Source organism: Neocloeon triangulifer, unplaced genomic scaffold (genome assembly GCF_031216515.1).
Source record: "Neocloeon triangulifer isolate White Clay Creek 2 clone unplaced genomic scaffold, ASM3121651v1 ptg000014l, whole genome shotgun sequence".
NCBI lineage: Eukaryota > Metazoa > Arthropoda > Insecta > Ephemeroptera > Baetidae > Neocloeon > Neocloeon triangulifer.
In genome coordinates, this window is record NW_026775556.1 from 27476799 (window position 1) to 27493847 (window position 17049).

The following is a 17049-nucleotide window of genomic DNA, read 5'->3' on the forward strand; positions in this document are numbered from 1 at the left end:
ACTTCAAATAAAACGACTGAAAATAGAATTTTAAACAGATACTGAGCTTTATTTGCAAAGAAATTTAAATTATGAAGAGATCTTGGAACGTTTTGGGCGTAATAATAATTATTTTCTATAAAATTGATCGTTTTTTGCTTAAAAATGTATAAATTTGCATTAAATAATTAATAAGTTAATTGATAAAATAAATCATACACGATTATGTAAGAAAACTATCATTAAAACCGATTTAATTTGCTCAACATTTAATCATTTTTGCTAAAATAAATCGTTTCAAAAAACAGCCAAAATATTTAACAAAAATTTAAATTTCATTCAATATTATTAGCTGAATTTTGTATTTTGTAAATGTTATATCCACTTTTACTAACATAAAACTCTGATTTTTTTTTCTACAGATCCACCCGAGGTCAGACTAGTCGGAGCTCCAAGCAAGGACGTCGAAGAAGGTCGCGATGCTGTCGAACTGAAGTGCGAATCCGACGCCAACCCCCCCGCTACGGTCAGCTGGAGACGCTCTCAGAGGGCGGAAATGCTCAGTGTGGAGCCCACCCTGACCCTGAGACCCGTTCGCCGGTCCGACACCGGCACCTACACCTGCCAGGCTCGCAACGTCGTCGGTGCCAGTCAACCTCTCTCGGTGCACATCGACGTCAAGTGTGAGTAAAATTTGATAAATCCACAATAATTCAATTTTTATTCTTCAATTTAAAAAAAAATAGACAAAAAATCATAGAAATTTTGATATTTTATTTAAAGAAATTGACACTCATGGAAATGAAGAGATTGGGCTTTTCCTCGTTGCAAAATTTTTTTTTATAAAAAAAAAATGGCTCAATAAAAACAATTGTTGCAACGAGGAAAAGCTCAATCTCTTCATTTCCCTGATCATCTCATCAAGTATCAATTTCTTCAAACAAAACATTATCATATCATGATTGTGAAAAGAGTAACTTTGCACTTGTTAGGGTTGAAATGGCAAAAATTTCTTTTTTTCCAGCCAAAATTATTTTCTTAGCCGTGAGGAAAGTGGAGGAAAGTTTCTCTTGTTGTAAAAATTACTTAATTTAAGGGCTCCTTATTGATATCCAAGGAGGCTCTAGCAATTTCCTTAAAAACAATTATGTTAGGATATGGTTTTTTTAGCGTTCATTTTGCATTTATATTAAGCAGTATTTGAATAATTTGAGCCAAAACTTTCAGGCTGATTTTTTTAATTAGAAAAACTTAAAAATTACCATAAGATGCAAAGTTAAATTTCAAAAAATCAAATTTTAATCAGATTAACCCCTTGAACCCCATATTATCTTTAAAGGAATCATCTACTTGTGTGGTCATGCTTTGTAAAAAATTCGGACTAAAATATAACAATAAGAAGCCGTTAAAAAAATTGCCAAGAATCAGAGATCGCAGTTCTCTCTGGGTTTTAAATGCTTTGGCGGGAAATCTTTTAGGGCAGGAGTGAGAATTTTTCCACCACGTCGACGTTAGTTATAAAAATATAAATTGAGTGACCCTTAAAAAGAATTTTTCTTTTCTCCCCAGATTTGCTATTTTTATTCGCGAACCACCCTTGCGCGAAAGATTAGTGGTGGAAAAACAACCGCACCGCCTGGAATATAAGTCAACCGCGCGCTTTTTAAACGCGACTCTTTCTCTTCTCGCACCCCTATATGTACTCGCCGCGACATAATGAAAAACGCAATCACTTTCCGCGGCGCCGCATACAAAAGGGCGCTCTTCTTTTTTTTCTCAAAAGTGCACGCACCAGCCCTTTAATATTATTCACCATAAATTAATTAAGCGGCAACGCGCGGCGTGATATATAATTAAGTCGCGACAAAAGTAGCAAAAAAAAGGCGCAACGGCCTGCATACAGATTTCGGCCCAGCAATTACCGCAGAGTTAATTAAATTGCTAACGTATTACGCGCGCAGTCGGTCTAATTACGGTCGGTTTCAACTCCCGGCGCACGAACTGTACTACTTGTTGGCCATTTTTTGCCGAAACAAAGTTGGCGCTTCTTCTCCACAAAGGGAGGGCAGAGAGACGACCCGCTAACATACGGGCGGTGCCCGAGCTGCGGTTGTTTTTATCCCTTCTTTGATGAAGTTCCCACCGTCAATTATTTACCAAGGCCCGCCGCTCGGCGCTGCGTGCGCGTTACCTAATTTCGGCCAGAAAGTGACTGGGTGCGCCGGGCGCGCGCGCTGGGCCGTGATTTGCATAGTTTCCAAACTTGTGTACATCTTGAGAATCGCTGAAACCGCTTTGGGCGGTGGCCGGTGCGCGCACACACAGGAAGTTCAAAATCTCCGAGGCAAACGTGCGTAAGATATTATGTAGGTGAGAGCAGAGTGATTGAAGGCTTTCCTTTCACCACTATCGCTGTAGGAAAACACAATTTTCGTACAAATTCTGATAATTAAATAGTAAATTGTTTTGTATTTTTAATTTGGTTGTTTTCGCGATAGATTTCACTCTAATTTTTCAGGAAAGAATCAATTTTAAATAAAATATAAGTGAAAATTCACTGATTATCAGTGCAAAATAGTGATTTTTTTTACTGCTTTTTGAAATTCATTTAAAATAAATAGCTCAAAAGCAAAATATGATCCCTTTTGAAAATCAGGGCTTTTGTTATTCACACTTGGGGCTACATTTTTTCTATATCCCGAAAAATATCTGAGGGGTGCATCTTTGCGGAGATTTCCTCAAAAAAATAATTGCAATTTAATGACCTTGACCTTTGTCAACAGAAAAAAGTTACATCTGGAAGGGAAGAGAACATACTTTATTTCAAAATAGAATTGTTTTTTAGTTGTTTTTTTTTTTTTTTTAATTATTTTGGAAATCTGATTTTCTTTGCTCAAAATTTTCAAGTGAAATTTTTGAAAATAGCGTTTTATTCTTAGCCGAACAAAATATGTTAAAATCAGGATGGGTCATTTTTGTGCCAATTAGAGTTTAATCTATCATGAAAACACTCATTTATTTTATTTTTTGCGTTATAATATGTTAAAAAATTAGCTCTCAGCAGGATAAAAGCGGATTAATTAAAAGCCAACGGTTTGGGCTTGTTGATGTTGAGTGCAAAAACATATTTGTAAACGATTTTTAGCGGCCTTTTCTTGAAATCAGCAATTAAAACCTTAAACATCAACGAATTTTCTGGGGAATTCAAAGGTTCTGTTTTTTTTTTTTTTTTTTTTTTTTTTTTTTTTTTTTTTAATCTCTTTTTCCGCTTACTGAACATGATTGCAGACCCAATTTGGCTGCTTTTTAAGAAAATTATAGAGAGGGAAATTTTGTTTTGATAAAACGAGAAAAAAATTACAAAGCATGATGTGATGTTCACGTTTTTCTTATTAATTTAAATAATGATAATTAAAAAAAAATCATATTTGCTTTCTTTCAAATATTTAGCGTCCGAAACATTTTCAGTTTTAGATTTTAGATGACATCAGTTTCGGAGATAGGCAATTTATATCAAATTAGATTCCCCCACTGGTCAAAGATTTCCCATTCAAATTGCGGTAACCACGAGGAATACGTGCAATTCCGTGCCTGCCTTTTGTTCTCCGAGCGTCGGCGGGAATTCCTGCGGCCAATTTTTCGCCTTTCCACCGAGAAACACGCGATCCATTTGTACAAGGGGAACAGCGGGAATTTGATTTGGGTGCGCCGCGGCACGTACTTTGTTTCATTTTGCATGTGTTAGCGAGAGGGATGGATTTTTCTGGTAAACCCTCGAAATTGACAGTGAAACGCGCAGGGGAGGCGAACGCGCGCAGATGCTGCTACTTATACGCAAATTATTGCCAAACCACAAGCATTTGGGCGGAGGAAACTTGCCTCTGCTGCCGGTGGGTGGATTAGTATGAAGGGAGGTTATTAAATGAAGACGTCGAATTGGGGGAGAAGCGGCGGGACAAATCTAATTTCGGGCGCTCAACGTGTTAATTTGCAAATACTTGAGACTTTGTGCAATATCTTGAAACTTCTGTCGAGAAAAATAAGAAGAATAAAACATAAAGCGTGGACCTATTTAATTTTTTTAATATATAATTTATTTTATCCAACGAATTAAATAAAAAATAAAAAAATGTTTGATTTTTGTCATTAATTTCCAAAAATTTTCATTTTAAAGCGATCTAGAATTTTAAAGTAAATATAACTCAGAAAATAGGCTTTATGAAAGTGAAATCTATTTTTGTTTAAAGACTTTGAAACTCGGGGACATCTTCATAGAAATGAAGAGATCGGGCTTTTCCACGTTGCAAAAGTTGTTTTTATTAAAAAACAAAACGGCTCTATCAGTTTCGGTCACGGTCTGTGACTCTAATTCATGAGCAAGAAAGAAACAGAAAAATTTGAAGAAAACAAAATACCATATTTTAACAAAAACATTCAAATCATAAAACTAGAAGCAATTTGTTTGTTTTATTAAAATTTTCTCTGCAACTTCATAAAAATCTTCAAGTTAAAAAATGTAGCTGATGGTTTTTTTTTTTATAAATTTTTCCTTTAGGCAGAAAATATTTTGGACCCAAGCATCTTTTCGCTTTTTTTTTTTTAGAATTCCGTTATGTGAATTTCCTTTCATATTACATTTTCCTCGCTCCGAAACGTCAAAAGCTGTTGAACGTCCCCGAATTCTTTCACGGGTGGTGCGCACGAGTGCAGGGAGGGGAAATGAAATTTGCGAAAATTGCGTGTCCGTTTGAAAAGCCGGCCATACTCGTCAAAGGGACACTCGAGGGTCCCGGCAGCGCGCATTAATTCGGAAAGGAAATAACGGAGAACTCTGGTCGTTTTTCCGCAGATCCCCCGAGGATTCTGCACGTGGGCCCCGACAGGAAGGTGACGGCCTCGCTGTTCTCGCAAACGTCGTTCGCGTGCGAGGCCGAGGGCAACCCGCCGCCCTCGATCCAGTGGCTGCAGAAGCTGCCCATCCACCCGATGGCGATCGCCGACGGCTCGGCCGAGGAAAAGGTGATTCTGCGCGGCGCCGAGCCGCGACTCGTGCTGACCAACTTGACCTACGACCACCAAGGGGAATACGTGTGCAGAGCCGCTAATAAGATCGCCAACGTCGAGCGACCCATCCAGAGCGAGCCCATTCCGGTGCACGTCAAAGGTACGTTTCTTTCTTTGTTCCTTAAGGGCGGGCGTTTGCGCTGCTTGCCTGGGAAAAGCAGTAAAAAGGAGAAGAAAATCTCGTTTAACGCTGGAGAGATTTATTTTATGACAGAAAACAATGGTTTTTGCAGACACAGTTTTTCAAATGGCATAGTTAAAAGCTGGTGAAAAAAGTTTCTTTTTTCCTTTAAGGCTCTAGATTTTATTTGAAAAAGTACTTCAAATGCTAGAAAGTTTGTATACATTTGATAATATAAACTTTATTTATTTCAGATTAAAATTTATGACGGCAATGCTTTCTAAAAGAGATAAATTTTCAATAAAAATTGCTTATTTTATTTTTTACTCCTTTTTTTGAAACGCTTATAATTAAATATATTAAAAATTTAGTTTCAGCAATAATCTTTTGCAAATGTGCAGTAAATAAATTTAACATAGACAGTCAATTTTTTAATTTTTATAAAAATTGTAGTTTTTTTATTTCTTTTTTATTATTTAAAAATAATTTTATTTATTTATTTAATATTTATTTTTAAACCATTTTTTTATTTATCGATTTTAATGTATTATTTATTACCTTATAATTATTTTTTTAATTATTTTTTCCTTTATTTATGATATAGATTAATAAATCGTGTAAAAAAACTGATTATAGTCGTCTAGAATCATTAAATGATATATTTTAGTTTTTAATTAATAAAAAATGTATTTACCAATACTATTAAATAAATAAATTGTGTAAAAACCGCTTCTAGTATTGAATCAGAATGTCAGTTTGCCAAAATCTTTAAAATCCGTTTCACTTTTTCATCCCCAGCCGATTCAGTTTTTTGTTATTTTTAACACATTTACTTTATTCACACTAAAATGTGGATTCCCTGCTTTGAAAAATGCGACGTTTTACACATTTTCGTCCACTTTTAAAGGTGCACCTCAAGTGGTACGTCGACCAAACACCGAAATCTACGCGGCCCGAGGCCACGACGCTATCATCAGGATGGTGGTGTGTGCAGACCCAAGGCCGAGGAGGATCTCCTGGGAATGGGGCAGCATGCAGCTGGAAGCCGGAATGATCATGGGCAGATATAAAGCAGACGAACTCACCCAGGTTTGAAAATCGAACAAAAAATTCAATCAAAATAATTTGCAGAACTTATTTTAAAAATGTTTTTTTTATAATATAGTGAGATTATTTTTTTAAAAGATACTTGCTTGAAGTTTAAAACATGATTCTATTCAAAGAAAAAAAAGGTAAATTTGTAAAATGAATCAAATTACTCTATATAATATTTGTTTTAATTTTTTTATTTTGTTATTAGAAATCAAATATTTAAAAAAAGATTAAAACGTTATTTTTTAAACATATAAATATTTTTAAAAATTTTAAAAATTTTTATTATTGTTATACGGATTATTTTTATTTTTCTTGTAATTATGGAATTAAAAATTAAAAAACAAAACAAATAAAAAATTATATAACGTGCACCACACCAAATGAAATAAAATAACTTTTAAAAATTTTTATGAAATAATCCTTTGTTTCTTCGTCGTTGTTTGATTTATCATCATCATTTTTAAAATCAGCTATGCAGCGAGTTTTAAAACATAATCGTTTTTGCAATGATTATATTTTTGTTTCTGTAATTCCCAGAAACGTCTCATTTCGTTGTTTTACTCATGCGATTGCAATCTTAATTCACGTTTCCGAATTTCAGGACGTGCGCGAAGACTGCTACGAAGCGCGATTCCACATGAAGGGCGCGGACGCGGCGGACGCGCGGAGCTACACGTTGACCGCGGAAAACGAGCGCGGCTCCGACCGGCACACGGTGCTGCTGGCCGTCCGTGGTGAGCAGGAGATCGTGGATGAGGACACCGCCCGCACCCGCCTGCACAGCAGTCAGTCCCTCCTCTCTGCTCTGCTTTCCTTCTGCACTGATTCTTAATTGTCTGCGGCACTTTGTGATACTTTGTGTGATGCACTCCGCAGAACGCACCAGACCGTTTGCGCCACTTTAAAAAAAAAATTTAAAAAAAGAGTAAAATTGAGAGGGTTTCGAACGAGTTATAAACAAATAATTTTTTGAAACTTTTGGCACAAACGGTCGAGATTTTTGTTTGCATAAAATTCACCCACGTCAATAGCACCTGCCGTGGGAGGCCGAGTTTTTTCAAAATTCAGCCCACCCTAGTCAAGTGTGACCCCAAAGCGAACACGTTCTTTTTGCATTTTGACTTTCACAGACATTTTTGTATTTTTATTGCAAAATGAGATTTTACGGAGACGCATTTAGCGGGGATTTTTGTCATTAAAAAAAGAAATGGTTTTTAAAAGGGATGATTTTTGGGATTTTTGACGTGGGTCTGGGCGCAGAAATGGATTATCTAAACTCTGGCGTGTGACCTCTGACCCTTGGTGGTGATTGTGCTGGCTGGATTTGGTAATTAGAAAAAGGGACCAGAGGACCACACGTGCGAGTCCATTTCGCGCTCCGGTGGCGGTGCCGCTGTAGAGATTAGAATCCCGCTGAGCCGCGAAGCCTCAAAGGCTGCGACGGCCCCGCGAGGAAAAAAAATTAAGAATTTTGTGCGTTCTGCGGATTTTTTTACGATTAATCAGAGTAATGTTCAAGAACAAAGGAAGAAGCAGAGGGCCCTGCGTCTGTTTGAACACGCGTGGGCAATCTCCATCTCCTTGAACCTCCTTGACCTCCTGTCTCTTCTCTCGCTTACAACCTTTGCACTCACACACAAAACACCAACCCAAAAACGGACTTCAATCCTCATCCACGCCGAAAAGAGCGTGACTCGCGCCAACGCGAGTCCGACACTCTTCGGCGTGGTGGATGCTAACGAGAAATCATGTGGTTTGAGAGACGATTTTATTTTCCATTAGTTGACTTTTTGAATCCTATCAATTAAAATAAAAAAATTAAGTTCATGTTTGTCAGTGTCAGGCACTGCATGTGCTTTTCGAACTGATTTCCATTTTATTTTTGGCCAGTCTGCACTTCAGATTTTAAATTTTGAAGTTAGACCAAGACATAATTTTTGAATACGAAACAAAAAAATCAATCCTAGTTTTTGGTAGTTTAATGTGACTGTTTGGTAGACTTTGTGACTTCTGGAGTGTATCCATGGCAGACGATTTTTACATATACGAGGATTTTAATTCTTGATGTTACTGTGCTCTTAATTTCGATTAATTTTTATTTCATTTTTACGTCTTTACTGTTTCTTTACTAACCATATTTTGATCTCTGTGGCGAAAAGCTCTGGGCGTTAATAACGATGGTTTCGCTCCTCTACAGATCCAGTCTCTATGATTGCAATGATTGGCATTTTAGCAGCAGGAATGATCATCCTACTCATCACCGCGTGTGTTCTAATCTGCGCCTACCGCAAAGAGACGTGCTGTTTCAAACGTAAGTGATTTCCACGTCCCCCGCTGTTGCACGAATGTGTTTGTGTTATCGTGGATAGGCCACCTGCCCGGCTCGGTTGACAAGCGGGTGGCCTACCCTCGCATATTCTACAGGCGGCCCCGCATTCTTTTATATTCTCTGCTTTTGTTGTTTTCCCATCGATTTTTGTGTTTCATGCTTGCGTGTTTTTCACTTTTGTTTTAGCCGAGCCAATTAATTCGTTGATTGATGGCATTTATGTCAAGCCCACCGGAGTGACAGCTTCAGGTGTGATTATTTTCAGTTTTTATTTTATTTTTATGCCCGTTTCTCTATATTTCTTCTTACAAATGAACACAAAGAAAACTTCATTACACACCAAAATCTAAATTGAAATCGTAAAAACACACATTCACGAAGTGGAATAAAACGAGGTATTTTTTATTAACGGGTGTAAAATTCCTTTCAGGTCGAAATGATACCCAGCCGACCAGTGGAGAACTGAATAGGTGAGGAAAATGACTGGATAAATTTTCTTACTGAAGAATAAAATGGCTGCAGATACCGCTTGTTAGATAGAGAGTTTGCAATTTCATAAAAAAAAATTAAGGAGAAGGAAAATATTCAAGTTGAAATGAAGAACTTCGCTTTTCCATGTTTATTTGTCCAAATTGTTTACATTCAATTTTTGAAAACAATTTATTTCAAAAGAAAGGAATTGTCGGACAAAATGGCAACACCACTTGCAAGAAGTTTGCTTAAACCTCAACAATTTTAAATTTTTTTAATTTGTCAAAACTATTCAACCATATTTTTTTTTATGAAAGTAACGTTTCAAGGAGGAGAAGCTCAGTTCTTCATTTTAACTTTATTTTGTTTCCTCCAGTGGAAGCATCTTGAGTCAAATAAATTTAAAACGTGAATTTGCAAACTCTTCTTCCCCCCTTTTGCTTTTTTACCGCTTTATGGCAAATGGGACGAATTTTCCAGTTACGAGCAAAAAAACGTAATATTTATTATCCTCCTTTGGCTGATTCACACATGCGTGGCAATTTGCGCGGAAAATATATCATGTTTCGTCCCGTTTTCCGTCTCGCCGTGCTAAAAGTCGTGCATGACAAAGGGCGCTCATTTTCCACTTAATTTGCCCATTTTTCAAGCTCCCATTTCCGCAAGCAAAGGCCTCTGAGCGTTTTATTCTCGCCGCATTCGAGAACATAACATACGCTGTTGTACTCACACTAACCCGGCATGCTGAATACGTACCTGGTGTAGAAAGCCCCTTTTAAGTTGGTCATGCTCGCTCTCGGCCCAGGACTCGTAAAAGCATCTGCCGGTTCATTGCCAGCTACCGCTTTTAAGTGGCCTGGGACTAATTAGCTCTAGCAAGTAGAATTTTAATGAATTTCACGTACGGGTCGGGAAAAATATTCATCCTCGTTTACGGCTCATTTCCTTCTTGATTGCACGTTTGTTTTGACACTGACAATGAGCTTACATGATTCAGCAAGTCACAAAGTTATTTTTTATTATTTTTCATACAAATATTAAATATTTTCAAATAGAATTCTTCATAGCTACGTAAAGAATTGTTTGATTTTAACAAATTTAAAAGTGGAAATTATCTAGGATGTGAGCAGGCAAGGAAAGTATTTTTAAAAATTTTGTCTTGACTTGATTGTGATAAAATAAATTTATATCAGTACATACTATCTTTATGCTAATGACAAAATTAAACTGTAATTTGGTTATTTCTAAGTTCTACAATAATTGAAAATAAATTAAAGGAATTTTATATATAATAACTTTTAATTATAAAACAAACTTTTGCATTTGACCCAACACAATAATCACAGCAAGAAATTGCAACTCTTTTAAGGAGCAAACGTAAAATTATTAAATTATATTTCATCACAATGGGATAGACAATTAAATAGGTTTGATAATAGCATCACGTCTGCCTTCAAAACCAGTCAATTTCCCATTTGCATTCTATAAACATCGAATTTGTCCACTTTTTTTTATAAATTTGTTCCATATCACATTTTTACAGTACAAGAGAGATTATTTGGAGGGGGGAATATAAGAATCAAAATCTCATTTGAGCTAAAATTGCAAGACTTTGCTCTGGTTCTATATTTTCTAACTCACGTCAGATTCACAACCAGTAAAGGATTTCTTAATTTTCGTAAAAACACCAAACAAAAAATATCCTGCTCTACACGTTTCTCAGCTGCAGCCTAAAATTCATGAGCTGTGAAATTATTTTGACAAAAAATTATTACAATTAATTTTGTAAAAGTGTTTTTCTCAAACAATCAATTTTTTTCTTAAAAATTGTTTTCAGAAGTTACAATTTATTCAAAAATTGACAATTATTGTTACATAAATATTATTTACAAATTTAATTTTTGTAATAATTTGATCTGAAATTGAAGATAATTAAGATTTGCTCTGAAACAAATTGCATACGAAAAAATTGGGCGGTTTTCAAATCGATAAAAACAAAAAATTAATAAGTCAGTGTCAAATTAATCAAATCCTAGAATGAGGAGGAAATTTTTTCTCAACCCTCACGTTTTGTCAAAAATCTTTTCTACTAACCGTGACAGCCCCAAACCATGCCGTGCGCCCCTTTCTCTTTCTGGGGAGGGCGCCCGCTTTGTAAAAATTGGCTGGAAATGAAATTTAGAAGTAAAAAAAGGCAGCATGCTTGCTTAGAGTGGCAAGGTGACGGGGTTGTGTGTTGGCTCTAAGGCGCGTATCGCGCTCTTGCAGAGCGTGGTGCTATCTGTCGCCTAACAGCTCGGTGGCGTGTATTGCGCCCGGTGATGCCCGCAGTGAGAAGTCGCCTGGCGGCCCCCTGACGCAGTCGCGCCGCTCCAGCCACGACTCGAACGGCGCCCTCGCCAGCCCGCCCATCTACACGACGTCGCCGCCGCGGGGTGGGCCCCGCATGATGCAGGGTGCCGTCGTGACGACGGCCACCGGTGCGTACCACCACACAGGAATCAGCCACCCAATTAGCTCAGCAGAGAAGGTGAGGCTCTCGCCCATGGTGCTGCAGCCACCAACCAGGGTGTAGCACGCACCTCTTATCAGCCGGGTCTGAACTGACGAAAGATGCACACTTTTCCACGAGGTCAGTTTTCTGAGGAGAGCACTTTGCGAGTCAATTTATTATATAACTTTTAAACATATCAATTTTCCGTTTCGAATTAACACTCTTTGGAAGTTGATTTTTTTACATTTTTACATTTTTACTGTTGCTGCTTTATTTTTTTGTTTTTGTATCACTTTCGGGGCATCTTTTTGACAGTTTTATTTTCGAGTCCAACATATTTTTGAAAGTCAAAAGATGCCTCGGCACTGTTAACAGTATTTTTGAGCAGTAATAATTGTTTTCGTAATTTGAGATAACAATGCAGTCTAATTGAGCTGAGAATTGGAGAAAAATTTAAATTCAAATTAATCGAATAATAGCACATTTTATAATACTCGACACACATGACACAAAACGAGCACTTGAGAAAGAAGTTGTTTGTAAAATTTAGGTCTTAAAATTTTTAAAAAAACTTCGATTCTAAAATTTTAATTCTGATAAAATATTGAAAAAGTCATGCAAATGAAAAAGATCTGGCTTTTCCTCGTTCCGAAAATTGTTTTCATACAAAAACAAAATGCTCTACCAGTTTCGGTCACGGTCTGCGACCCTATTTCATGAGCAAGAAAAATACCAAAATCAGCAGAATTTAAAAAAAATACCACACTTAAACATAAAATCGTAATACTTCAAAAAGTGGTGTTTTTTAATTTGCTTCTTTTCATGAATTAGGGTCGCAGACCGTGACAGGCACTTGGTAGAGCGGTTTTGTTTTTTGGAAAAAAAAAATAAAACATTTTTCATCGAGGAAAAGCCTGATCTCTTCATTTCCATGATCATCTCCTCAAGTTTCAATTTTTCAAACAAATTAAAAAAGATTCTAAAGTTTTTTTAGAAAAGAAAAAATTGTTTTAAAAACATTTTTTGAATAACAATATTGAAAATTGTTTTGCAAGATTTATTAAGTTATTTTAATATTTTAAATATATTAAAAATATGTTTTATATTTTATAATTAATTTTAATATTTGTTCTCTAAGTTTTTAAGTAATAAATTATTAATAGCTTATCTTTGCCATTGAAAAGGCAAAATGTTATATTAAAAATATCATGGAAAATGGTATTATATCAAATTATTTTTCAAAATATTCTAAACAGCTTTTTTCTAGCATTAAATAACACTCATTATACACTCGAATCTTAAAAGTTTAATAAATTGATATCTAAAATACCAAATTTGGCTACTTTCCATGGAAAAAGTAAAATTTCTTCTCGCAGCTTAGTACGCAAATTAGACTGTGTTTTTTTCATGTTGAAATTTTCTTACATATACTTTTAATGTTAGCTGCAGTAATTAATAATACTTTTGAAATATTGGCTCTCATACTTCTTTTTGCATTTTCTTGACACATTTTCCGTTTTTGTGGTGTTGGATTTGGACTGAGCAACTATATTTGCCACTCCACACACACTCTACTCTCATTTTACAGACACGTTAAAAAAAATTTTGGGTCTTCTTTTTCCACACGAGCACCAGTATTGATTCTTTTCAAAATCTTCTTTATCGTTTCTTAATCGCAATTTTGATTCCACGTGTTTCTCTCTCTCTCTATCTCTTTGGAAGTAAAAAGTTGATGCCGATCGTGTAATCCAAATTCTCTCTGTGGAGCTTTTTGGGTGTGACTACTTTTCTGAAAAAGTTTTGGTTCAGTTGTGTGTAAACTAGCATCACTGCAAGGTAAACTGGAAATAATTATTTAATCAGAAGAATTAACCGAGGTTGAGAAAAATAGATCACAATAAATTTAATGATTTGAGTAAATTAACCACTTCACCGAGTTGTAATTGTAGTTTACGATTAATAGCCATAATCAAAAACACATTTCATTGATCCAGAGTGGCAATAATTACTGCATGGCTAATTCTCCCATTTGACTGTTACACGAATGAACTCTGTTTTCCTCAACCTGATTAAAAATGACACCACACGGCATGACGCTGCACACAAATTACTAACACACTCTCGCACTTTCCTTAGTTTCCGAAAAAAAAATGCACAAATAACACTCGAGTATGGTAGATTCAAAAACCGTTGAATTATTGTTTAAAAGCATGAATTTTTCCACCTTCCAAAAATTTGGATTTTTTTAATAAAAATATTCTGGATATTCTGAATTTGCAGGCACTGATGCGTGGCGCTAATTTCCCGGCCCAGGCGTTCCACTCGAGGAGCTTCGGAGGTTCGGCGTCGACGGACACGGTGTTCGCCACCTTGCAAGTGCCTCGGATCAGCAACAACGGCTCCACCAAGGTGGCCGTCAACAGAGGCGTCGTCCACTCCATCTACCGACCCCTCGAGTACGCCGACATCTGATCTTTCTCCCCGAAAAAACGTGTGGCACAGACACTTGACCCAGCTGATAATTATTAATATTTAAAAATTTAAAAAAAAATAATAATAATGCGTTGTGAACAAAAAAATGAAAATGATCACTTTGATACGCGCGACTAACTTGACTAGTTAGCGGACGAGAAATGATGCTGTTGAAGAGCTGGACCAACCTTCCAACGCTGAGACAAGACAGAGAAGAATTTCCTGGTAGTTTTTTCATTGCCAGCGCTTATAACGAATTCTTTTGTATTTTTATAAATGTGCATTTTTCCGTTTGTTATTTATTTATTGTAATAATATGTACTGCATGAATAATATAATATAAATGATATTTAATTACCACCTTAATTATTACAAAGGCAACTGGTTACCCGTCGCACCGTTTTTTTTTTATAATTTTTTTTCGGTGGTTTATTTATGATCACTGATTTATTTGAATGCTCATATTGATTATAAGTTTAACCAAAAAGTGCGCTGGATAAGTGGACGTAAAAATAGAAAAATGTATCTGTTTGAAGAAGAAGTTGATACTCAAGGAGAAGATTTTGAAAACAAAGAGATTGGGCAAAAAATTGGGCAAAAAGGCTCTACCAATTTCGGTCACGGTCTGCGACCCTATTTCATGAGCAAGAAAGGTACAAAAATATCTACATTGATGCATTACCGAAAAATATTAAAAGTTGTAAAAATGATGATGAGCTTGTAATGAAGGTGAAAAAATATGTGTTGGAAAACCAGTTTTATGACATGGGCGAATTTTTCGCTCTAAATAATTAGCAATACTCTTTATTGACCTCTTTTGCAAAAGCTTATACTGTAAATGTATAAATTAGCTTATATCAAAATTAAATAAACTTGAACTTGAACTTGGAAGCAACAAAATTGAAAAAAAACCAAACATTTAAATGGAAAAAAATTAATTTTGCTGATTTTTTTTGTACTGTTCTTGCTTATGAAATAGGGTCGCAGATCGGGACCGAAACCGGTAGAGCCATTTTGTTTTTAAATAAAAAAAAATTGCCATCTCTTCATTTCCAAAAATAAAATTAATTTGAATTTTTCGTTTCGCACCAGCATTTTTTCCAGCTGCCGGCCTCTTAATTCTGATCGCAAACAGCCAACACAGAAACCATATCCTCTAATCTGTAACAATTTGTAATGAGATAATTAGCTCTCTTAACTCTTCTCTATCTCACTGCCAAAAGTTTTAACACTCTTCATTTTTCCACCGGGTTTCAATGTTCTTACGAAGCGCATTTTAATGATATAAATGAGATGGTATATTGCTTATTAACTGTTGAAACTTAGATGTTGTTTTGCGCCGATTTCCGAGTGAAAGGAATTAAAATTAAATTCCTTTTATTCCGAAATTTGCTCTTCATAATAAGCTGTTCAAACAAATTCACGGTTGATTTCCCTTTATAAAAAAAAAAACGTTCCAATAGTTGGCCTAACTACGCCGAATCCTGTCACTATAGCTCTCTGATATAATATAAATGTACGAACACACTTTCACTGATCTAGACGCTATTTGCACTGAAAACTGTTCATGAAAACAATGAATGTCAACATAGTTTATCAATTAAATATAACACAATGTGCGTTGAAATTTTAACCGCTGACGAAGATGATTTTATGTGAAGATCGATTTTACCGCTGTTTCACTTTTACCAATTGGATTCGTGGTTATGTGTTGAGAAGTTTCAATCAATATAGATGTGGAAAATTTCCGTTTTTCATCTTATAATGATATCAAATTGGCTGGCAATGTGTATGTGTTTTTAAAATTTTTGTAGCGAAAAACGGTTATTTCTGATCTCTAAGCGAAAACTTTGTCACATTTTCAAAAAAAAGGCGTTTTTTATTTGGATTAAGTTATAAATGAAAAGTGTACATATGAACGAAAAGTGGTATTTAAATGATAATTTCACCTTTTGGAGTTTGTACAGGTGTGTAAAAAGTTAAAACCGAACGAGGGACAAAAGCAGTGACTCTGAGAAATGTAGGTTTTTGCGAGTAAATCTAGCGATAGCAGCATAAGAGAGTTATTTTAAAAAGTGACACACGAGATTGAGTGAAAAGGCTGTTTTAATAAAAGAAATTGAAAGAAGTCTTGCTTTAGGAAAATTTTTATTTGTGTAAATTTTAAGGCTTTTGACTTCGCAAATGAATAATATTTATTCCTGGTATGCGCCGCTTGTGGACTGTTTGCGTGTGCACCGATTGTGTATTAAAAGCAGCAGAGCGAAAAACGACGCAGCTGCTGAATTTATGGAATCATGTAATTTTAAATCTATGGTTTCTTAATTGCGCTGAAAAAATCCAGTGTATATTAATCTCTAGGCGAGACGAGGGATGAACGAATTAAAAAAGAAAAATGACCTTAATCTTATTACCGTAGTAAATGTTAAATTATGACGAATTGATAAATGAACTTCCAAATGAGCATGGCATGAGTGTATAAAAAAAAAATTAAAAGAAAAACGTAACATGTGAAATTGATGTTTGTACAATATTTGTCTATGTATTAGTCCTGAATGACACACTTGTAAATAAAAACGATGCAAAAATTAAAATGACGATTTCTTTATTCAAGACAAGCACCAAAGCATAGCATAAAAATTTAATAATTAAAATATTAAACTTAAAAAATAAATACATAAAAGATAATTACTATTGTAGCTTTATAAATACTAAATATTTTAGTTAGAATATTATTAAAAATTATTAAATGGAGTTAAATTGTAATTAAATATAATTATAATAAATAAAATTTAATTTTGAATAAAATTAATTTGTTTAAATAATTCATTAAAATGCTTTATTCCAACTCCAGCCATTATATTATTTTATTATATAAAAAATAAATTTGATATTTTAATACAGTGAGAATACAATCAAAATACTGCAAGAAAGTATTCAAATTCAATTCAAATTTTGTCCCATCACATAAATTAATTTGACACACTTTAAGCATCATTCAAAACTAGCAATAATTTTTGTACA

At 35.2% G+C, this 17049-nt stretch overlaps 1 protein-coding gene across 9 annotated transcripts in view; it reads left to right on the top strand.

Annotated features, from left to right (window-relative positions):
- The window catches only part of LOC132200848 (hemicentin-2), a 182593-nt gene extending 165980 nt beyond the window's left edge, over nucleotides 1-16613 (top strand). For 2 of the 9 annotated variants that reach the window (XM_059626598.1, XM_059626592.1), the window contains 9 exons: nucleotides 402-662; nucleotides 4829-5143; nucleotides 6072-6253; nucleotides 6861-7044; nucleotides 8457-8570; nucleotides 8775-8837; nucleotides 9019-9058; nucleotides 11328-11589; nucleotides 13834-16613. In XM_059626598.1, the coding sequence (XP_059482581.1) occupies nucleotides 402-662; nucleotides 4829-5143; nucleotides 6072-6253; nucleotides 6861-7044; nucleotides 8457-8570; nucleotides 8775-8837; nucleotides 9019-9058; nucleotides 11328-11589; nucleotides 13834-14025 (1613 nt within the window). In that variant the 3' untranslated portion in view covers nucleotides 14026-16613. Of the gene's footprint in view, nucleotides 1-401; nucleotides 663-4828; nucleotides 5144-6071; nucleotides 6254-6860; nucleotides 7045-8456; nucleotides 8571-8774; nucleotides 8838-9018; nucleotides 9059-11327; nucleotides 11692-13833 lie in introns of all 9 variants that reach the window. The other 7 variants (XR_009442208.1, XM_059626594.1, XM_059626593.1 and 4 more) reach the window with 7 other exon arrangements.
- The last annotated feature ends 436 nt before the right edge of the window (nucleotides 16614-17049 follow it).